Source organism: Branchiostoma floridae, chromosome 13 (genome assembly GCF_000003815.2).
Source record: "Branchiostoma floridae strain S238N-H82 chromosome 13, Bfl_VNyyK, whole genome shotgun sequence".
NCBI classification, from domain to species: Eukaryota; Metazoa; Chordata; class Leptocardii; order Amphioxiformes; family Branchiostomatidae; genus Branchiostoma; species Branchiostoma floridae.
In genome coordinates, this window is record NC_049991.1 from 16,865,000 (window position 1) to 16,889,088 (window position 24,089).

Genomic DNA, 24,089 nt, shown 5'->3' on the forward strand with positions numbered 1-24,089 from the left:
GGTATAATTCAGATATTGTGCAGAACGTAAAAGTGTGACATTGAGGACCACAAAATACACATCAAGTAAGAAAATTTGTTCTTTATATCTGAAATTCGTTGAGCATCTTCCGAACGCAGCAATGCCGCAAGCGTGCCGCACGTCAAGTGAGAGGGGGCCTTTAGAGGCATATCAATACTTTATTGCAGGCAATTTCTGGCCCGTATTAGAAACAGAATACATAGTTCAAACATAGAACCATATACATTGGCGTCTCCAGAAGTTTCTGAAGTAGGTGTTGTGGTAGAATGAACCCGAGCCAAGCACAGACTTAGCTTTATAATGTTACATGTAGGTTAGTGAAAGGGCGGATGTATTGATAAGTAACACTGTTAACGCCACCTGCAATCAAAAGTATCTGTTTAGTGGGATACACTGAACATTTACTATGCCAGCACTGCAGGTTGTAGGCAAATTCATTATTAAGAATTTGCAGTACGACATTTGGATAGGATACCGAATTGAATTCGAATCGATATGTGGTTAGTAATGTTCTAAAATAGCAGTCTCCTACTGATTTACCTTTCTTTTGCAAGGTCTAGGACCCTGTTATTTTGTATGATGCATAAAATGCCTCGTTACTGTTTGGGTTTTCTGCGGAACTTGTGGACGAATTTCAATTCCAATGAACCGACTCGCACATCGTGATTATAAACATGGAACAGTTTTGTCTTAATTGCAAAGTACGTCATGGGAATCGGATAATAACATTAATCGACCAAACAGGTTGATTACTGTTGGCACGTCTTGGGACAAGCGGCAATCATACCCTCGCTTATTATGACAAATATATCATCGTGTGAGCTCCGCGTACATCTTAATAATCAAGATAAACCCAAAATTAAAAAAGAAAATTACCTATTTCATGTAAATTCCACATTGTTCGCCGTTATTATGCACTACACTTGTAGCAATATGAAAATATATGTTTATTACTCCGCAAATAATTTCATCAGGTTGGTAAATGCTCAATATAGAGAGGTTATTGAAACACAACCAAAGTAGTACTTACTTCCGACGTTTCGGTGTCTATCTTAATCCTGATGATGGTGTCTGATAGACACCGAAATATTAGAAGTGATTTCTACTTTGGTTGTGTTTCAAGGATTTTACTATATCGTGTGTTTATAACTCTTTTGTACTTTAAGTAATTACTTGCCCTCTATCGTTACTAGTCTGCAGATGAGTGAATGGCTGTATTTTGTATGTGATCGATAGAAGCCATTATTGTAAGGAAGATGCCCACCTCACATATCCTGCCATCGATATCACTCATACTGGTTATTTAGTATCACTGGGTAAATATTGGCCGAACAGGTCACCACATGAGTGCTATCTCCTACGAGACACCGTAACTTTCCATCGAGATCTCTTAAAGACGGTCCATTAGTGCTTAGCTGACACATCTATTCCAATTAGCTGGCAATCAGTGCTGTATCAACCTTACCATCGACGGATTTCTCCTCACTGCGTCCCAAGTGCCATCTTTGTGTGGTGGAGAATCATGATTTTATCTGCTTAATGGCAGACAATGACAATCTGGCACTGCACTAAACGATAGTAACTTATTATAAAAGTGCCGTATGCTAAGGCTAGACATGAGGTAAAAGTAGTCTTATAGCCTGTTTTGAGTCGCAGGGGCGATGGAATGTTTCATTGCTGTCTCCAGGACCTGCCCCTCCGTCACGGGACGGAAATTTGCTTGTAGGGACAGAAAACGATTGACCCTATCGGTCCCAAAAATGACACGAAACTGCTAAAAATGAACTTTTATAAGCTTTAAATGACATATTCAACCAGGAAAATCAACAACATTGGCATCCAAACAATGAGTGGGACGGTAAAAAATTGTCTCTGGTGCGATATTGGAAGGCAGAGCCCATCCATCTCCTTCCACCGCCTTTTATCTCTCCAATAGAAGTCAGGTCCCATTTCTTTTAACACTGGGGTGCATGTAAGGACAGAGTAAGGAAAGACGTGTAGACTGCCCAATTCTCCAATGGCACAGCGTTGGTAGCATGACCAGAATTCTAACCCAGGACCTCTTGGTTCCGGGCCAAAAACTCTAAAGCTACGCCACACAAACCCACGCAAAAATACTTGTATTTGATTACTATACAGACCAGCTTAAACTATATGAGAAAGGTCCAAGCCCCTGCCGCACCAAGTTGTACCTGTAACAGTTGGTGACTGTGTTGAGGAATCAAAATCGGCTTATTTATACCTTAATGATTTAATTATGCATGGAAAATACTTACTGTACATTGACGTTTAAAGTAGAATTCAATATACTTATAATCATCAAAGATAGTAAACACAGTAATGACCCTTATTACGTCAGACTTGTTATTGATTAAGTCATCATCTACCAAAAGTATCGCTACCGCAGAGAAAACTGTTCCTTGTGTCTAGAACACACAGCTACTGTAATGAAACAACTTGAAAGGGAATCGTAAAAACTCGTGTATCTGGCGGAACGACTTTATTTCCACTGCGCAATATTTTGCCCGGCCATGCGGGCCGGTTCTATTGTCATCCCGGTCACAGCTGCGTCCTCTTCGATCGGTTACCTCATGCGCCGAAAATAACAGACATGTCGATGTGAGTCGTCTGAGACACAAATCTAAAAGATAAAACTTTGGAGGTGATATCTTAATTGATCGATAATGTCAATGCTCATAAATTTAAAAAACTAGTATCCTTTTGAACGTAAAGGTAAATTGAATGCTTCAAATATCAAAAGAAATCCGAATCTCGTTATTGATGATGTAACTGTCGTATATTTTAGTATCTTGATACTATTTTGTCTCCATTTAAGTTTATTGTGTTCATACTTATGCTCTTCTGCACGGTTAGTGGTGTCGCTAATGTAAGTGTATATGTATCATCACTACTTCTATACTGTCTGTACTTAATTCGATTACAAAAACAATATATAGATTAATGCTGAACCTCATTCGGGACAACCAGATGCTGTTATGTTCCAATATGAAGTAATTTACCCCCAGGATACTCATTGATTGCGGCATATGGATTAGATTATGAACATGCCGTGTATGGCAAGGATACCAGCAATCAGGCTAAGTCATGTTGGTTTACCTCAACATTCACATGCCGTTGAAATTTTCTCCAGGAGAAACCGAAAAGTTACATGGGCAATATTTTATCATGAGGTATCTATTTCTAATTATAACGGAATATGAAGAACTAAGAATTGTAGTCATGGATTAGTTTCCATCAAGTTAAGTATGCCAACTTTTTACGCTTTGATAAAATAATTTGAAAAAAAAATTTGGCATAGTGTGATCTTCATCATAAACATTACCTGATCCGTATTTCCATATAATATACCATAGAACCAATAGTGTAAATGACATGCTAGATCCAATTTGTTGACTTATTCATACCTATAGATATCCATATATGTCTGTAAGTAGTTGTTATACATGTACACCTTACGAAAGTTGCTGTACTTTCGTCGTGTCAATAAAGATTTCTGTATAATGCATGAAATGTCTATCCACAAAGAGAGGTTGACTGTGTTGATGCTCGTCCCTTCACCAGCTGCTCTGATAGCTGACGCCGAGGTTTACACGGCGGAGCGAACTGCCCTGGAGCTGGCTGTGCAGTATGTCAACCTGAACAACATCATTCCCAACACCACCCTGGAGTGTACCATCAACACCACCAAGGAGCTCGCGTTCTTCGAGATGGTCCTGCAAGGTAAAGACAAGTTTTGTTCTTCACAAATGGCTCTCAAGTACAATCATGGTGCAATATTCAGAGTCACACCCCACACCCCACACCCCTATGGCCTACGTTACATTTCCTACCCGGGGCCCGGCCGGGCAGCTTGCGGAAACGAAAAATCAAAGTTTATGCCAATAAATATACACAAGGCATGCTGTTGAATTGTTTTGGTCCGTTCTGTGTCTTTTATATCGTACTTTTCGTTCCCCAAACTGCGTGGAAATGTGACGTTAGCCCATGATACCAGGGTCATGTTTTTCAACCGAGTCCAGGCCGGCCTGTTTGTGGGAACGAAGATAAAAGTTGCAATGACAAGGATATGCGCAAATGATTCTCATGACTAATCTTCTTTTGTGTGTTTTGTTGTCTTTTATAACATGCTTATGTTACACCTGCAAACTTCCCGGCCGGGCGCCGATTAACAACTGCATCTCTGGTATAGTACAGAACCATGATTTGCCGATGTTGAACCAATAAAACAGGATGCAGGATAGAAAGCACTCTAGCTCCATAGTCAGTCTGGAGACTGCGTTGTCATTTATCAACAGTTAGCGCTAATAGGGTCTCTGTGTTGTTTTCTCTTCCCTTCAACAGCCGAGAGCAATAAAATTTGATAGCTCCCTGAAAATGCGCATGCCTGTGGGGATTTTGACTATAAATGTTTTTACCAGACGTTATCTGGCTTTACCAGATGCCAAACGTTTTATGGTCTCATTTCCAGTAGACGTGGTAAGATAGCGGATTCTAGAGTTCATATATCATTGTCCTGAGTTCTACATACATACATATACAATTCGGCACCGGCCAAACTCTTATCGAGTTTCCTGGTAATTCGTTATAAAAAAAGATCCTGCATTTGGATTTCCTGCAAATACATGATCACTTACCTGTCACTTTGTATAATATAAAGGAAATAAGGTTGAGTCAACCACGGCTGTGGGTTCGCTAATAGCTTTTCCAGACTGCATAAATCCTTGTTTTGTAGCAGTATCGACCGTCTGCACGCAGAACGATGATAATGGGTCGGCAGAACAAAAACCCTCCAATCTTGGTGTCGGCTCGGCACGGTGATGGCCAATTTCTACGTGCCTGTGTTGTTCGATCTCTCCCCTAAGACCCGGATTATAGGGTTATCTTGCCAAGCTTAGCTCTTCCCGAGCGAGTAGTCATTGTTTTTCATCATATCATCTATTGATTTTATTGATCCGAACAGAATGCAATACATAATCCGGCTTTTTGGTCAGAACATTTCTAAAACGAAGAGTAAACTTATTCATGAAACATAATTAGAAAACATTGCGTATTTCAAACTCAGTTCTTGATATCAATTTTCCTTCTGGTAGCACTTTTTGTACTTTAAATAATATTCGCAAGGCTTTCAGAATCAATTCTGTTAAAACTGGGCCACATTTTCCACAATGTGTCAAACTTTGGGAGTGTCACACATCATTTCGTAAGGTCAAATCTAAAGGTTAAGTTTTCAATAAAAGGGCTTTAATCTGAATCAATTCTGTTGAAACTGATCCACATTTCTCAGAACGTGTCAAACTTTGAGAATGTTACGCCTCATTTCGTCTGGTCAAATCTATAGGTTAAGTTTTCAATAAAAGGGCTTTAATCTGAATCAATTCTGTTGAAACTGATCCACATTTCTCAGAACGTGTCAAACTTTGAGAATGTTACGCCTCATTTCGTAAGGTCAAATCTATAGGTTAAGTTTTCAATAAAAGGGCTTTAATCTGACTCAATTCTGTTTAAACTAAGCCACATTTCTCACAATGTGTCAAACTTTGAGAGTGTGTCGTAAGGTCAAATCTATAGGTTAAATTTTCAATAAAAGGCCTTTAACCTGACCTGTCTGTTACATGAAGCGTGTAACCAGTCGGCGAGCGGAGTGCACGCCATTATCGGTCCCGTGGGCTCGTCTGCTGTCAAGGCTGTCAGCTTGGTCAGTGGAGCGGTTCAGGTGAGTCCTGTCTCATTACTTACCAACAAACCCATGATGTGATCTGACAAAAGTAGCTATAGTCTTTGAAACTCGCAGTATAAAACTGTTAACCTTTATCCGCGGGGTAACATATATCCGTTGTGATTGAAACAAGATATTGTGGGGGCATCAAGTCGACACACAGTAGGTTCTTTTTCAAAGCAACGTTTTCATAGTATTGCAATTGATTTTAAACCACCACCCGTCCAGTTGATATCCCTAAATACGCTGATTTTCAATACAACGGTTATAGGTTACCCCGCGGATAAAGGCGAAGTAACGTTACATTATTTGTTGTTGCCTGCTTTAATTGTATCTTGATAATGTTTATTTCGTTGTAGTTCTTGTCACATGGTCTTCCGGTCAATTGAGGCTTTAGTCCATTCATTCCATAAATTGTTACTGAAACAGCTGTACGCGAGTTAAAAGTTGGGACTTCTATTGCTGTTGTGTCATTTGAACCAGATACTATGAATGCTAACCATTTATCCAGTCATCTAACTGTGGATAAAAAGTTACTGTGTGGCAGTACCTGATACCATCTAGTAATCTTAATAGCTCCCACTTATCTCGTTGAGGATTCTGCTGTATTCTAACTACTGACTAACTTAGTAGTTAGTAACTAACCCAACCAAACTTCGTGTACAAACAGTTTTTTTTAGCAGGAACTGATTCACCGGCCAAACATGGCAATAATCACAATTCCTGTCAAATTGATTTTTGCTTGTACACTTTTCCAGATCCCACAGATCGCCCCGGTGGCTACAGACCCCATGCTGGCTAACCCTCAGACCTACCCCTTCCTGGTGCGTCTGTCGGCCACAGACACCGTGCAGAGCAGGGTCATAGCTGACGTCGTAGACCACTTCGGCTGGCAGCAGATGAGCATTCTCACGTCCTCAGACGACTACGGTGAGTCACATCAGGCAATGGTATTACAGCAATGTTAACGTGTGGTGTTTGTTTGACGAAACTCGTAGCGCGTTGGGCTCGGAATTAAGAGATCCTGAGTTCGATCCCCACGATGCCCCGTCGTTGTGCCCTTGGAAAAGCACTTTACACGACTTTCCCTTGCGGTGGAGTGAGGCCCACCAAGCCTCTTCGGCTAATGTGTCTAAAGTTGTGCCAAAAAATCACTTCGGATTTGATGCACCAATGTGCCAACATCTGACATTGACATTCAGCAAGAACTGTTATTTTCTATTACAGTGTTACCGCATGTAATAAGTTTTAATCTAATTTGTCCTGACATATCAGATGTTTGATTCGATTCAACCTGTTGAAAACTATAAAATTAAGTGCGCCCGGAAATGGGATTCATACAGTGAAATGTAAATATATAGATCAGTGCAAGTCATTAGGATATGTCTTGCCTTCTGGAATTGAAGTGTGAGTAATGTCAGTGCACAAATTTGGTCTGGAATTTGCCAAGTTCTTCATCGTTGTGCCTGCTTATTTGGTAAATTTTATTGGATAATCTTTGGGCTTTGGTCCAAATTGTCTTACCGCCCGTCGCCTTCGGCATAGCACACTCCATAGGCACAGCATCTGGTTGTGTTAATCTGAACGTCCTGTCAATCCTTATTACCTTTGAACATCTAGCTGCAAGCGCTGTACTATGTTTAGTCACCATTACAGTATTGTTAGGTGGCGATGTCACTGCGACCGAGCGACTTGAGAGAGCTAGCTAAGGGACTCAAAATGTAATCTATGTTACTCATAAAAACACTCATAAGTCATCCAGAAAAACCTGAACAACAAATTAAGATATTTCAATCTCAAGAACATAAATGCCTTTACCTATTTTCAAACTCATTCGATGAAAAAAATGAGCCTGTTATACACCAAATGGCATTAATTTTGAAATTTCTAAAGTTGTCTTCTCAGTCAAACTTTTGCCAATATTCCATTTCTAAAGTCAAGGGTTGAACAAATCCAATTTAGATTGCAGTGAGATCGCAAAACGATCTCCGTCCAGTTAAATATGGGCCTTAACAAGATCGTTACAAGAACTGCTGAGCAAGAATAATGTTTGGATATTTTGTAGTCGTCATCGTCACCATTCAGGTCAATGAGGCAATCGTGCATTAACAAGAACAGATCGTTACTGTAAGTGCTGTAGGTGAGTGAATAGATGGGAATTTGATTGTTGTTGTTTCATTTAGACGACCTATTTTGAAAACCAAACCAATGATCAAGTCATATATAACTGCGTGTAACACAATTGATTGGGCTGGAAATGAATGGAAATGACTGCGGATCGATAAAGTGCTGGTCTCTAATGCTCCATTGTTGTAATGAAAAATACCTGAAGGGTCCAGCATCGATTGTGATGCCCTATTTTTGCGATGAAAGATAGCTGATGGCCATCACACCACGGTTAGGAAAGAGGTCATTCACCCTGGATATGATGACGTTATCTGGTCTGTCTCGTTAGCATCTGACTGATGCTTCAAAATGACATCTACATATGGCGATCAACTGCCAGGTTTCTCCCTTGCCTAACAATCGTTAGCCTAATTCTATGCACCTCTATTGACTCAGCGCTTTCTCATTGAAAACAATTCTTATGTTGTTTTCTCTCCTTGCGACAGCTGCTAACATTAATCTAGACATTCAACGTCCCTTTTGAAATATGTGTCCCAAGATCCCACGTGTTTTTGACAACGTTGATTGGGCTATGTTCTTTGCATATTAATGTTGTTATTGGTTTCTCTTTCCGAGTCCACAGGGAAATCTATGTTATAACAACATACAAGCAAAGGAGAAGATATCAGATCATTGTAAGGTCACACTGACTCAATTTTATAGATGACATCCGCGCGCGCATTGATTTTCACCTGTTTAAACACATTTGCGACATTTGACTTAATAGCATCCCTGGTCAATATCTTTTTTGGCTTGCCAGAGGATCTACTCCCCAGCGTAAGGGGGCACATGGTCAGGGTGTATGGCCTTTTCCCCTCTTAAATAAGAATGGCAATAAAGCATTATTGAAATGGCGACGGTCTTACTAGAGGTGAACATACTTGTAAGACAAACCAAGCCTGGGATAGAATCGACTTGATGTTTAGTCTTGTGGCTTTGCGGCATTTTTTCCACCCGAGCTCGCACATTAGTTGGGATATTTCATCAATAAAATTAAGTCAGTGTGACCTAATGAACTCTCTCTGCAAATATGAATATGGCAAATTTACATTTGAGATTAATGTGGTACTGTTAACCACATACAGATTGACCATGTACTCCTTTATAAGACTGTAAGCCTGTTAGAGCGTGCATGTGATCAATGGTCAGCTTTTAAGATTACATGAGTGGTTATTTGTCAACCATTGTGGCTACATGATGCACATTTCTGTAAAATTTTAACACTCCTATATACGCCACCAACGTTTAATTAAAATTTGTTATGAGATTGAGTTGATCAGATCTGCAATAAGCTCTCACCTTCGTATATCTTTTGACTATCACTTTTCCATATGAAACACCATGTTCTGTATCTGCATCTATGTAGCCGGTATAACCGCCGTTCGGCGTAGCGCACCAGCTTCGCAGGCACGCGGCCGCGGCGCGGCAGCAGCTGGTTATATTACACTGAACGATCCGTCAAACACATGTTCCCGTACATAAGACTGTAAGCCTGTTAGAGTGTACATGTGATCAATGACAATGGTCAGCTTTTCAGATTAGATGAGTGACTATTTGTCAACCAGTTGGACGTTCTGCCTGTGTTATGACCAGATTCACAGGTCTGGCACCTTAATTCGATGGGTATATCAGAACATCAAATTTTGTTTCCCAGCCGATGCACAAAGAAACTAGTAGACAGTAATGGCTCTCTTTCTTTTAAAGTTATTTTTAGATGCCCGTGGTGGCAATAAAGTCGACTCAGAGTTGTTGTCATCGATCCCTTAGCTGACATCTAACCAATACATACCTTATGAATCATTAACACCACAAAAAGAGCTACAAGATGCACATTTTAGATCTGTGAATCCATTACATTCGTATACGCTACCAACGTTCACTTCTGTTTTGAGTTTGAGTTTATCAGATCCACAATAAACTTTTGTATATATTTTTCATTATCACTATTTCATATGAAACTCCATGTTCCCGTACATAAGCGTCATAAGCGAATAGACTAAATGATAGTAATCTTAATATATCATAATGAAAGGAGTACGATTAGATGTGAAATTGATCTTCGCACATGCCCATGATTATGAGGCAGATATTACATGGAACTGCAATGCATATAATCTTTGTTGAATATGATCTATACACATGTATGGGTCGCCCTGCTAATAAGAACTGTCTCGGCGTTGCCGTAAATCCAACATCTATCACACTTTTGGAATCAGCGATAGTCAGCAAAGTTTGCAGTTTGCTGGATGGAAAACACATCAGTCTCTGGTGACTCGCCAATATCTGTCCAATCTTAGCCCCTCTGCTATTGATGGCTTTCATCATCCCCACAGATTTAACTACCACATAACTCAGCAAGATGTTTTTCTGATATCCCTCTCGAAGTAAGAAGACTAAATCTCCTGAGATCTTCCTTGTCGTAAAGTTAAGGAACAAGGCGATGCATCACCTTCCCAGAGGAGGAGATATAAATGGCGCTGTGGTATTAAATGGTTTGCGGACATCTCTGGAACAAATCCAATAAGAAAGCGTATCTAAGCTGGTATCAAATTACACCACGATCATCGCGTCTCAGCGATCATGAGAGTCAAAGGCTCGCTCTGTCTTGACCTCCTGTAATTGGAAACGCGGTAACTTTGCGCGATATTTTATCCGAGACGAAGAAAGTTTTGATTGTGTTTAACCCTGAGGGTCATTTACAAAGTTCTCCTGCGTGCAATATTAGATTACTAGTCATGCTCCCCCGTGAAATAACATACTTGTTGCTCTTTTACGAAGTTTATAGGAAACCAGACTGCGGTAAAAGACATAAGAAAGTTTCCGCATGTTTGCCACAGGTACCCACGGCTTTATCGAGTTTGAGAGGATAGCGGGAGTAAACGGATGGCTCATCAGGACAGTCCAGAGCTTCGACCCAACAGACGATCCCCGCCGCATCCGGGTACGCAGGCAGCTCCAGGCCATCAAAGCCGCAGGTCAGCCATGGTTGTCAGAGATTGTCTCTTCCTATCTTCACCTCGCGCAGTTATCTATGGGGGTTATAATCATGGCGCTGCTCCCAATGGGAGTCGTGCTATTGCCGTTTGACCCGAAGGCCTCATGTGTTTTGGCGGCCCTCTTTTGACCTGACTTGTGTGCCTATCCGAGATCTGGCAATGTGACGAGTTCAAGACCCGAAGGACAGCATCCATCACTATGACAGAATATTGAACGTAACCTTTTGAGATTCATCATGGGATAATGTGTTTCCTGCCTGTAGCATCAAAAGCATTAATGTCCGCCCTGCCGCCACAATCCGTTGATAGTAGATGGGTGCATGAGAAGTGGGGTGTTGAGGGCATTCGGTTCTTATCTTTTTCCTTCAGAAAACATTAGCAATGGTAATAAGTACAAATTCGCTTTATTTATGAATTATAGATTTTTGAGTCATTTCAGCGTGTATAGTTGTTGAGAGTCAACGATTGCTATTTAGGTTCTGTTGGAGGGTTGTTGTCCTTGAAATATCTAAATGAGACTTAGAGTTATCACTTATCAAAACTTTATTGCAAATTCTTGCCCGTGGGCTAACTGCAGGTAACATAAAAGGGGTACGAACAATATAAAAGAATATAGCAAGTGTCTACTCTGGTATAAAATCTAACTCTAGATTCTGGGTTATCGGGGTCGACGTCTTTTACGACGACAGTGGAAGAACATAACAAAAATGTGTTTCTTAAAATGGTTGACAAGCAAGATGAAGAGAAGTGTATTATTCTGTTTCAGGAGCTCGTATTGTGCTGCTGAACTGCCTGGCCTCCTTTGGTCTGGAGGTGTTACGTCAGGCAGGTGACATGGGTCTGACGGGGGTCGGCTGGGCCTGGATCGTCACCGATGGTGTCACCGGCATGGTAGGTGGTGGACATGGCTATCTAGCCTGACGTAGCAATGTAGTCACAGACACAGCAAATACAGGAAACTTTGCAAATTATCTTCTTACCGTTAATTAGTATTCCAAGTATCAAAAGTAACGTAAGAAAAAACATTGTCATTCTGAAACTTCATCGAAGCCATCCCGTCAACAGCAGATGTTCTGACTCATAGCCATGTATCTGGTACACATCAGTTACACGGATCGTGGCTCCAAATTGGACTTACTGCCGTGGGATAAAACTTTGAGCAGAGGCACCGACCCTTTAATAGATGATGTGACGTATAGATAGATCCAATTACGCTTTTGGCCTTACGCCCCTCCCCCTGCAGATACCCCTGTTCACCCAGATAACAGATCTGGAAAGTTGCCGACAAGTGGAAAACCCGAGCGCGGATGATTGATATTGATTCTGTAACTTTCCAATTTTCAGCGCTGTTAAGATAGCTTATGTCCCTAAGCTACGGCTTTTTGACATTCTTATCACCAATGACGATGCCCCGCGTGTACCTGTTGGATGTTTCCAATCCTACAGCCGAAGAGAACATCCGATAATGATGATGGATCACCGAGAGGAGCTTGTCACTGGGCTCACAATTGCACAGGATCAATACATCATGTAAAAGTATTTCATGGTCGATCCATAGCCTCCCCATCCATGGCGACCTTTAGCAGTGATATCACGTTTATCACTTTACTTGCTGAATTAATCTCCAAGCAGATCTTACGGTGCTATAAGATAGTATCAAAGCTGGCCAAGGAGTATAGCCGGCCTAAGGGAGTCAGACGGGCACCGGTAGCATGCATACTCCTAGGCCGGCTTCTTTCCTCTGCCAGCTTTTGATACTATATTATGCTACTGATAGTAGGATCTGCTTGGAGATTATGCTGACTGGCCTGCCGCTGTTCCAATCGTTGTAATTACGTACGAAATACTCTGCCAAATGATTAGTTTTGGACCTACAATCCTGGCAAAAGTCCCTTCCAAGCAGTCGCCCATACAGAGACTGTATGTAGACTAAGGGTGGGTACCAGTACAGAAAATTCAGGTCCAGGTACTCAGGATCTCCGGACCTGAACCTGAAGCTAATTATCTGTAAAAACCTGTGAATGGGCGATACTCAATTGTCCATTTTACGAAGGATTCTTTTTTGTTGAGTATCCGACGTCCATTGGCGTTATAAAATCTTATCTTCGTCACAGTTCGTGTATTCAGAGATAACAATTGCTGCCTCTGTTTTAGACCAAGTTTGACTGTAGAAACTTGTTTGACTGTAAAATGACCATCACCTGTCCTCTTGTTATTTTCTTGGGCCTTTAAGACTTCAAAACGTAACCGCCTGACGCTATAATCTGTTCATTTTCGAATCGGTTCAACATCCGGTCTTTCACCTTTTCGTTCATCATCTTTCTCTCAGGTCCATTTTTTCTGGACCAGTCAAACAAGAAAAACGGTTTTGTACCGGTACCCATTTCTACTGTGAGCAAGTGATTCATCTTAAGCCTGGTGATGCCTGTAAATGATATCTTTTAAGAGACGCCCGAACGCAACGTCGGTAGGAAGTCAATGAATAAGGCAAACTCAGTTTCCCAATGGGTAACTAATAGCCCAAGTTCGTGGCCGCTACGGGATACTCATAACTTAAGTGCAAAGAGGTGCGTTATGTCGTCTTATTACACCATTTATCATCCGCCAGGGGCCATGCCTCATGCACCTTCTTCCGAGAATACCTCCTTCTACATCAACTGTTGCTCAGCGAAGCCCAGATAATCACTGCCACGCCGTAAGGTCATGTGTTCTGTGGCAATGAATCATAGATACGGGGGAAGAGTTGCTGGTTTCTTGGACGGCCTGGCCTCTAGAGTCTTCATCTTTGAACTGTTAAAGCCTGATATTTGCAAGATACTTTTAATGATTGTATAATAAGCTTTCTGCAGCTGGGAGGGGGCTCAGCGGACAGTTACAGTTAGTCTCCAAGCAGACCCTACGGTGCCTTAGAGATAGAATCAAAGCTGGCTAAGGAGTATAGCCGGCCAAAGGGATTCAAACGGGCACCGGTGCCGGTTATACTCCTTGGTATGTTCAGTTTTGATACTATCTCTAAGGCACCATAGGGTCTGCTTTGAGACTAAGTTACAGTCAGCAAACAAACGACAAACGACAATGGCCTCAGTACCAGCACTGCGCAAAGGGGCGATGATGATGATAATGATGATAGTGATAAGCGTTCTGTATTACTGAGAAGACACCATTACAAAACTGTCAATCATAACGATAACATTATTCGACTTTCAGACGAGTTTCAGGAAAAATGAGACCGTTCCTCGCCACCTGCTGGGCCTGCTGGGAGTGAAGCCGGTGGAAGATAAGGGGGAGCTGTTCGGCGACTTCATGAAGCTGTGGTCGTCTGTAGACAGCAACAGGTACCCCGGAGCTGGCGTGTGGGACATAGAGGTATGGAGAGGAACGCATCTCAATCGAGTTTGGTTATCTATATTTCACTTCAAGACAACTGGGCTGCCTCGTCAACTTATAAAAGTTGATTTCCTAAGTTGAGGGCCCGGCATATACAGAACAAGACATGTTGCAGTCAATATGGTGGAGATGCAAAACAAATATAGTACGACATGTCAAATAAAATCGTTGTCTATAACTCAAAGTTTAAGATGTTTAAGAAAATTCAAAATGATAAAAAATTATTTAAGAAGTTTAAGAAAATGAAAAATATGCCACGAGCTAAGGTGTTGATTAGGCCATGTTGATTTGATTATATGGATGACATCCTCTGGGAACTCCAAAATTGATGCGAGCGAGCGAATAAAAAAAAAGTTTGGCCAAAAAAAAAAAAGTTGGCTTCAGTATGAAATCAATGTGGCCAGGAAGGTTGAACATAGGACTACAAACACATAGTATGGTATACCAACAGTTAGATGTTGCGACCAGTACATCATACGGGTGCGAAACATTTTTTTCCTTCTCGGACCAATCTGAAATAAACAGACCTGAAAAAAAATCAGACGAACGGGGTTCGCCAATTGCAAAATGGACACACTATGTCGGCGGGTGTTTGGGGTCTTACCGGCCCAATAAGACAACAAGAGCGAAGTGAGCAGAGGTTATAGTCACGTGTACCAAGTTTCTACATGCAAAGGTACAGAGACAGTTAGCCTTTATTACATGAAGATGGGATTTTAAAATGCCAGTGGTAGTCCAATGATCCACCAAAGAGATTTCTTTGTAGCAAAATTGACCAATTACCATTGTTTTGAGTATTATCAGTTCTCAAGTTTCCAAAGACAATCAGGTCCAGGTTCACGTCCACCTGGAAATGATCCTCTGGACCTGAACGGGACCTATCCTGAATTTACTGGTACATGTACAAACCCCTACCAAAAATACTTTTTTTTTTCTTTCTGTCCTTTCACATCTTATTCTTTGACTTTTGAGATTTATTTTGGCATTCTATGGCATCAGTTATCGATTTTCTGATACTTTTTTTCAATCTATGGAATATTTGTGCTCATTTCACAGCTGCTTTGCACAATTTACTATGTGGTCCAAAACTTTTTTTTTTTTTGGAAATGGCCGAAAATTGGTGCGAGCGCGGATGTCATCCATATAATCAAATCAACGTGGCCTTAGAAGGAAATACACGCATCTATAAAGATCTTATTAGAAGGAAATACATGCATCTCAAGATCTGCCTTAGGGCCAGTATAGCGAATGTTGCTGCTCACTAGTTATGATTGATACATGCTTCAAAAATTCTTCATTACTGCACAGCGTGACGATTATCTGCGTGGGAGGTTTTATCATTTATGAGGACGTAAATTGCATTGGTGTCTGCCCTACGCTTTAACTTTTAAGTCTGCAAATAAAACATGCACGCTTTGGATTAGAAGTGCAATATTGTGATATTGCCTGTCGATGAGGAATTAAATGTGGCCTAGAGCATTAGATAAGGTTAATTGGCGCTCACAGTTTGCCGTTTGTCACACTTCTTCCCATGTACATAAATTCAGCATATTTTTCATATGTACACACATAATTCTTGATCTTTTGTATATCACTTCATTTTTCTACATCTATCTCTGGGTCTGTAAATGCCATCGCATGCTATTTCTTAGCGTCTATCTCGTTGCTGAAGCAATCCATGGCCACACAAGTATCTAAGTAGGTTCGCACAATATTAATTAAAAGTAATAAATAATAAGCATTCAAGTTGCTAACACAGCAAAACAGATACACCAAATAGCAATTATTCAAGCAATTGGACATGATTTTCCCAAATCTGCATATGAAATCATATCCAGTTGCGTATCATATTAGATACCTGGGTACCTTCATCGACGTAGCAAAACAGATACATTAAAATTTATCCGCAAAGCAATTTACTAGTATTCGTCATCAGTGATATATATATTTCTTTGATTGCAGTTAGCCACTGGACATGGATTTGTAGCAAAATGTATTTCTTTTCATCATAATCATCATAATTTTTGTTGTTTTCCAGGCGTATCCTGCTAAGTTTGTGGACGCCGTGCTCCTGTTCGCCTTTGCCTACCGCGATCTCCTGCGTGCCGGACAGAGCGTGACCGGGGCGTCTGTGCAGTGTAACAAGTTTCCTTCACAGACATGGAAGCACGGCGACACCATGCTGCAGTACCTACGAAAGGTACAGGTGGTATCTCATACTCAAGTAAACAAAAGTACAGCGACTTTCGTAAGGTCTACTACACTATATATCTGAACAAACAGGTGTATACAAATGAACTACCTACATGAATCTCTATGAATAAGTATCTCATAGACATAGCTTTATCCAGATTAGCGTTGTATGTTCAAAGGTTTAGAATGCAACATGTTTTGATGGATTTATAGGGCAAATACAAGATGATGAATGCACTTTAGTTGGTGGTAGCTATGTATTTCGGGTACGTACAGGTATTAATCTTCCAGCACATCTGGCTTTTGACCAGTTTCTAAAAACACGTACGTTTATCTGACATCGTTACCGCCGTAAAAGAAGCTTCTATGCGAGCTAGCATAGCGCAGTGTAGAAATGAGAGAAATCAATGGAAAATGCATCCATACTAGATACGACTTAGATTCCACTTTGAGTAAAAGCCTTCCACATTCGATAGATCACAAAACTCTATGCAAAAGGTCACCCATACGATTTAAACCGCGCGAAAGAGTGAACCACACTATCAAAGTTTTGCCTAAACATCTCATTGCGTCTAGCACCGATAATTTGCCAGCGTGTGTGTCATATATGAATGATAACTGTATTGATAAAGATGAACGTTGTGGCATCAGTAAATGACATCTGCCAAAGCAATTTCATCCCGAGATCTCAAGACCATTATCCAGATGTAAACACCCCCCCCCCCCCTGGGGGCTGTAGATGCGATTCTCTGGTACTGCACTATGTCAGATGGTGTATTGCATGCGCGACCTGCGTAGCTGCTGTGTCACGCCGAAGGGCGGTTTAATATATTGGCTACAAAGATACAGGTAGTAACATTCAAGTTTTGTCCAATTTATTTTGAATCGTACCACTTGCACCTTTGGTCACCAATCCAATATGAAATTTCAAGTTCACGCCCAAATTTCATAAATTCATTCGCAGACTGAGACTTCATTTCGCTTCAGAAGACGCCTTAAACTGTCCATTTTGAAGCCAGTTTAGAGCTTTAATATTGGTTTGCAAAAGGTCAGGTAATAATGCCAGCCTAACAAAATTAGACTGCAAGACTCCAATTTGTTTTATATGGAAGGTTCTGATCTTAATCTAAAATCTATTATAGAGTTTAATTGAAAATTGGAATAGAAATAGGCTTTGACATAGGACGTTGACTTTCACAGCATTCGGCACAGCGGAATCGAATTTTTCCTTCTTGAATATCCGCATGGAATGGGATAGAGTTGCTTCATCTTATTACGTAGAAACGTGCCAACATTGAAATCAAAATATGACATTCTATAGCCCTGGGTCAGGCTAATATCGCTTTGTTTGCCTTTAAAACTCCAGCATTATGACATTCTTAATTTTTGATAGACCCACTACACAAAAACAGATAGGTTTCCGACCGATCAAGCATCTATTCCTGATTTACTGTCTTTCTAAATGCGAATCAATGGTAAGGAACTGTGTGACGGTCTTCCCACAGGTGTCTGAGGAGGGAATCTCCAGTAAGATTCTGTTCAGCGAGGACGGGACGCCAACTCAAGTGGAGTTCGATATCGTCAATCTGCAGACAAATGGATGGCAGCGAGTAAGTACCATGAGTCTTCGACTTTGACTTTATTTGGATCCACGATTAATTATCTTGACATTTCTGTTAGTTATTCTTCCTTCCTACACATAACGTAATAAGATACATCAATACAACATCACTGTGATAACAGATATGACAGAAAGACTACAAAAATAATCACACTAAAATGACACCAGATACATCATACATGTGCACATTGCTGCAAAATGAGAGAAAATACAAGATCATCCAGTAACTGTCTTATCAAGTGTGTGTAGTCTAATAGAATCGTTACAGTACTTAAACCCGATTCCCACTTTCCACAAGAGCCTGTGACCGCTAAGGAACCAAGGGTTTGCCAGAACGCTCAAAGAATTTCATAACTAAAGAATTAAATTTTCACGTTTTATGTGGTTTGTTCTGTTTTACTGTTTTCATTGTTACGTCTTGCATCATATCCTCATATCAAACGTAGGGTCACAAAAACCCGCAGTTGATCTCTGGACGGTCGCTCAGCAATCGTAGTCTTGTGGAAGGAGATCATCAATGGGCTTATATTTTCCTTAACGGCAATCTCCTGTATGGACCCCAAGAAGACTATAGCTTACGTCACCGCTTTTGGACCTCAAATTATCATGTCAGTTTTCTGTGAAATCACCCTCTCCACTAGCCAATCTGAAGAATTAACGATAAGGGTTCTCAGTAAATGTGGACATGAGATTCAGACCAGTCGACGCCAGTTTGGAAGGTCTTGCAGGTCGCACCCCTCGTGCCATACCTGCCACAACCATCGACACATGACGTTCAATGTTGCCTAGCCTGTCACAGGTGATCTATCGTTAACGCACACGACGTGACAATACAACGTACCGATTTATCAATACAAGCCGCTTTAAGCTGCGAAAGTTTTCGATTATCAGTCAAACTCGGCAATGAAGTATTTGAACGCTGTTTTATATCATCTAAAAGCTGTCCTGCCTGCCAGGGATTTGCCTCTTGCAGCAGACTCGTGGGCGCCATTAACAGTCGCGTTACGGCAGGCAATAGTTCACTTCAGATACAATAGTCTCTGTACATCTGATTGCATTACAAAACACTGATTAAAGTTTGGCTCGTCTGTAAATATGAACTTAGTTTCCTCAGGAAAATGAACACCAGCCGACAATGTATTGGGGAGGGTCCAGAGCTGTCGATAACAAACTGTATATGGCCTCGCACTCTCCGTGCACGTTGATAGTCTCTGTACATCTGATTGCATTACTAAGCACCGATTAAAGTTTGGCTCGTCTGTAAATATGAACTTAGTTTCCTTAGGAAAATGAACACCAGCCAACGCTGTATTGGAAACGGTCCAGAGCTGCCGATAACAAACTGTATAAGGCCTCGCACTCTCACAGCACGTTGATAGTCTCTGTACATCTGATTGCATTACAAAACACCGATTAAAGTTTGGCTCGTCTGTAAATATGAACTTAGTTTCCTCAGGAAAATGAATACCAGCCGACAATGTATTGGAAACGGTCCAGAGCAGCCAGACACAAATTATACGAAGCCTCGCACTCACAAGCATGTTAATATCTGATTACAGATATCTAAATATCATATAGACTGTATTTTTACTAAGTTTTCTCGGTCTGTTAGTCCTTTCTTCATCAATGCCCTTAAAGCATGGCTTTCCTTCCAATTTAAGCCACCTGAAACACACCAGGACATACAATCACAGCTTTTATGGCTCAACTCAAATATTACTATAGACAGCAAGCCTATTCACTTTAGAAAGCAAGCTACTGGTCAAATATTATTTATAAGTAACCTTTTAGATACAAATGGAAAATTTTTGTCATATAAGGAATTATCGCTGAAATTTGGGAAAACTCTTCAAATGATGGAATATAATCAAATAATCTCCGCTATCCCAAGCACCTGGAAAAGACATCTTAAGGATAAACCACTTACTATAGGACCTAATGCACCCTTCATATCAAACTATTCCTGGTTGGGGGCACGTAAGATAAATAAAGATATATACATGACAACTCTTTTAACAAATAACGTAGTCCAAACCCCAGTTAAAATCCAAACATATTGGGAAGAAATACTTGACATAATAATACCATGGAAACAAGTTTTTAGACTGATATACAAGACTACAATATGTCCGAGACTAAGATTTTTCCAATTTAGGATGTTACATAAATTTCTACCTACCAGAAAAATGTTATATATTTGGAAACTCTCGGACAGCCCTATTTGCATACACTGTGGAAATGAGCAAGAAGATACACTGCATCTATTTTGGGAATGTCCAAGAGTTTCCCAATTTTGGAGAGATGTTAAGAAATGGCACGAACGAGTATCGAGTGAACCATTACACATAGATTTAGCAAGTGTAATTTTGGGTGATCTAACAGTAAATTCCCCTAGGCTGAACAATACACTAATATTAATGGCAAAATTTTTTATTTACAAACAGCAAGAAAAACACCTATCATTAAACCATTTTATCTCATATATTAAGACTTCTTACAAATTGGAATTTATAATAGCTTCCAGAAAGAACAAATTGGCAGTTCACTACAGTAAATGGGGAGAAATACTTCACATCATTTCTTAAACCCCTCTATTTTCTTTTGTCTTTTGCTACTCTTGTGGTTTTGCATTATTCAATTATTTTCACTAGTATTTGAAGCGAAATGTTGTATTGATGGTTTCTTATGTGTCTGTACTTTATTTGAGATTATTCTTGTTTAAAAGTTTACCATTAATTTACACTGATGTTACTTTTCTTATGTAAACGATACTACCTTATACTGCTGTATTAGTTTATTTGGTTGGTATTATTTTCTTCCCGCTGCAGTATTGTTATCTATTTTTGGATCCGTGGTTTATGTTTATGTTTTGTCTCAGTTATTGTCTCCATCTCTATTGTCATTATGTATTCTTCTGTTATTTCTGTTTATTTGAAATGCAATAAATATTAAAAAAAAAAAAAAAAAAAAAAATATCTGATTACACATCATCCTGATAGTATACGCTGTTGAGGAAATATTCATCCCAACGTTTCGCGGATAGAAAAATAAATCCCTCATCATTGCAAGATGCCACCGATGACCTGTGATCGAAACTAGCCGTAAAGTTTATTGCAAAGTTAAAAGTACTTTGTTGGTATGCAATGAGCACCTCCTGGCCCATTTAGTCCAAGCACATCAAAAGGACCTCAACAGACAAACTTCCTTAGATCTAAAAGAGAAAGTGCCATTAGCACTGAACACAGGAAGGAAAGTCTTCCGTTGGGACGTGGCGGCGACAAAGAGTCGGCAGATGAAGTGCTCAGGACGACGTTCTAAGGAGTAGGACTTTGTGTTATTTTCAACTGCAGGGCGACCTTTTTCTAATTACCCGTTCGATTCCATAACGAATGCCCCTTGTTATGATGCTTTATGCTGAATCTCGTGTGGTGCTGCTGTTGTAGATTTGGGGAGATTTGTCATCAATATTTTAAACAATAGCTTTTGTACCACAGAAAGTCGAAGAAGATATCTTTGTTGACAGAAACTCATCTATTTTAACTCTTGAAGAACGTCGATTGCTTCATGTGTTGTTTTCGACTCTAAGAAAAATGCAGATAAAAAGAATGGCGAATTAGTCAACGTCGGGTCGTCTTTAAGATGGAATCACTCAATTCCGCCTTCATTTCATGGCTGAATAATTGCCAATCTTCCTTGAATTTCACGCCCGTGGCACTTTATCTATAAGGCATTAGCCTCGGACCGCCCAGCGGCGTTAACAATGTCCGGTGGGACATGCCGAATCTAAAGACATTGATGTAATCTTTGCCTTATTTCGGGTAACACTGCTGTAGACCATCTGGCCTTCCCATATAACTTTAATTGTGAAACCAAACCACTGTTTGACGCTGGCGCCTAACCGAAGTGCTCGGGTGATTTGAAGTGTCAGACGGCAATGCTTCCGGGCTGGAGTAATGACGCTCAGGTCATTGTTAGGGCGCTCAGGTCAACCCTCAAAGCCTAGGGTAGGGTCAACGGGTTAACGGAGTTTCCGTCGTAATGGATTCATCGCGACCCAAGGCAATCGTGCGGTCTGGAGACGCTGTTAGTCATCACTATGTGGACCACGGCAATGTGTTACCTATGATAACTATTATAAAACGCATTCAATCAAACATAATTATGTGCATTTATTTTGTACAGATACAAATGGTGATAGTTGTACTTTTGTGATAACGGAAGGGTTGTAATCAGTCTGTACTTGTTTGTTTTGCTTTGTGTCCATAGTTATTTGAATATTGTAGAGTAGCAGGATGTGATGCCGAGGATGGTGTAACTGGATACTGGCAGAATGGGAAGGTTGGCTTAGCCCGGATCCAAAGGTGATCTCACAGGATGACAGGAAAATGAATATATGTAGACAGAATTAGCAGTAAATTAAAAACATTGAAACAGAACACAAGATATCCAAACCGGACGTTCCACTGAAATACCTTAACACATCGCGAGGGGGAATATAACCAATAACATGTCGTTGTCTTACAAAAACATATCTACATACCAAATATCAAAGCAATCCATCTAATAGTTCTCTAGTTATCTAATTTAGTAATTATCTTGCTAGACATCGTCCTTACAAACAATCAATGAAACAAGATATGCACCAGAAATAAGTATTTCACGGAGGTATAATATCTTTCATTTCGTCCTGTCTCAGTTGTGTTCATAGTATATGCTTCCGAGTTGTCCCAACCAGCCTACCACCAATTTTGTTGTTAACTTTAGCATTTCTGCCGTTGTCGACAGGTGGGGTCGTGGAACGATACGGACGGACTGACCATAGACAACAGCGTGACCAGCTTCATGGGCGGCGGACAGGTGGAGTTGATGGACGACTACGTCAGTGACCTGCGGAACAGGACCCTCCGTATCGTTACACACCGGGACATCCCGTTCGTCATGAAGAATATGAACGACTCTGAAGGGAATCCGCTTCACGGCAACGATCAGTACTCAGGTTCGTGACAAAGAAAAAGCATACGATAAACAGATTCCAAAACATGAAGGGGAATCCGTTTTATTTCCATTTTTTAGTTCAAAATATGAAAAATCAAATTTCCCTTTCATAAAAATGCAGCCTTCTTGACTTGTTATTTGCAGTTTCAAGAAACTCGCATTCAACCAACTTCATGAGCATATATCCTCAAGTAAAGCTGTCCAATTTCTTAGAGGATATGTACTCAGCCTGAAAAGGTTAGGGAGGATCTATCCTATGCCTAAGAGGGGATGTATCCTCTGCAGGAGAGAGGAAACCTGCTATCTCTGATCTACTGTCGTTTTGCCTTACATTAGCATAATGTTTCTCTGTTCGTATACATAATCCTATGACGCTGTTTCCGGTTTTGTTCAGGACTGTGTATAGACCTTCTGAAGTGGCTCTCGGATCAGCTCGGCTTCCAGTACCGACTGTACCACGTGGCTGACGACAAGTTCGGCAACAAGGACCGGACGACGGGCCGCTGGAATGGCGTCATAGGAGACCTGGTGTACAAGGTGAGATCCTCCTAGGCTAACGTCACATTTCCAAACCGGGGACCGGCCGGACTGTTGGGGGAAATGAAAAAAATAGAAATGCATACGTAAGAATATACACCAAAAATGTCCACGACTATTCTCTTTACGTATTGTATAGTTTGGTGTCTTTTATATCATACTTTTCGAATTCGTTCCCGAAAGCTGCCCAGCCGGGCCCCGGTTTGGAAATGTGACGTAGTCCTTAGGCGCTGTTGTGTCGAACAGTCGACTGGCGAGTTTAGAGGACACACGAGATCTAGAGGTCGCATTTCGATTCCTGGTTTATATTGTGCCATTGGGAAAGGCACTTTATACTTCTAATATTTTCCGACTACACGCAGAGATAGGCAATAATATAAGGCACTTGCACTTTTCAATACTGTGCACAGTGGTAGCCTCCATAGCAGGCTTTCTG

The 24,089-nt window shown here is 40.7% G+C and overlaps 1 protein-coding gene across 1 annotated transcript in view; it reads left to right on the top strand.

Moving 5' to 3' along the window:
* Positions 1–24,089, top strand: part of LOC118429686 (glutamate receptor ionotropic, kainate 3-like) — a 37,598-nt gene that overhangs the window by 4,738 nt on the left and 8,771 nt on the right. The window contains exons 2-11 of the mRNA XM_035840282.1: positions 3,604–3,762; positions 5,661–5,755; positions 6,517–6,688; positions 10,762–10,899; positions 11,687–11,811; positions 14,128–14,286; positions 16,346–16,507; positions 18,006–18,110; positions 22,907–23,117; positions 23,511–23,653. Coding sequence (XP_035696175.1) covers positions 3,604–3,762; positions 5,661–5,755; positions 6,517–6,688; positions 10,762–10,899; positions 11,687–11,811; positions 14,128–14,286; positions 16,346–16,507; positions 18,006–18,110; positions 22,907–23,117; positions 23,511–23,653 — 1,469 coding nt within the window. The remainder of the gene's footprint in view (positions 1–3,603; positions 3,763–5,660; positions 5,756–6,516; positions 6,689–10,761; positions 10,900–11,686; positions 11,812–14,127; positions 14,287–16,345; positions 16,508–18,005; positions 18,111–22,906; positions 23,118–23,510; positions 23,654–24,089) is intronic.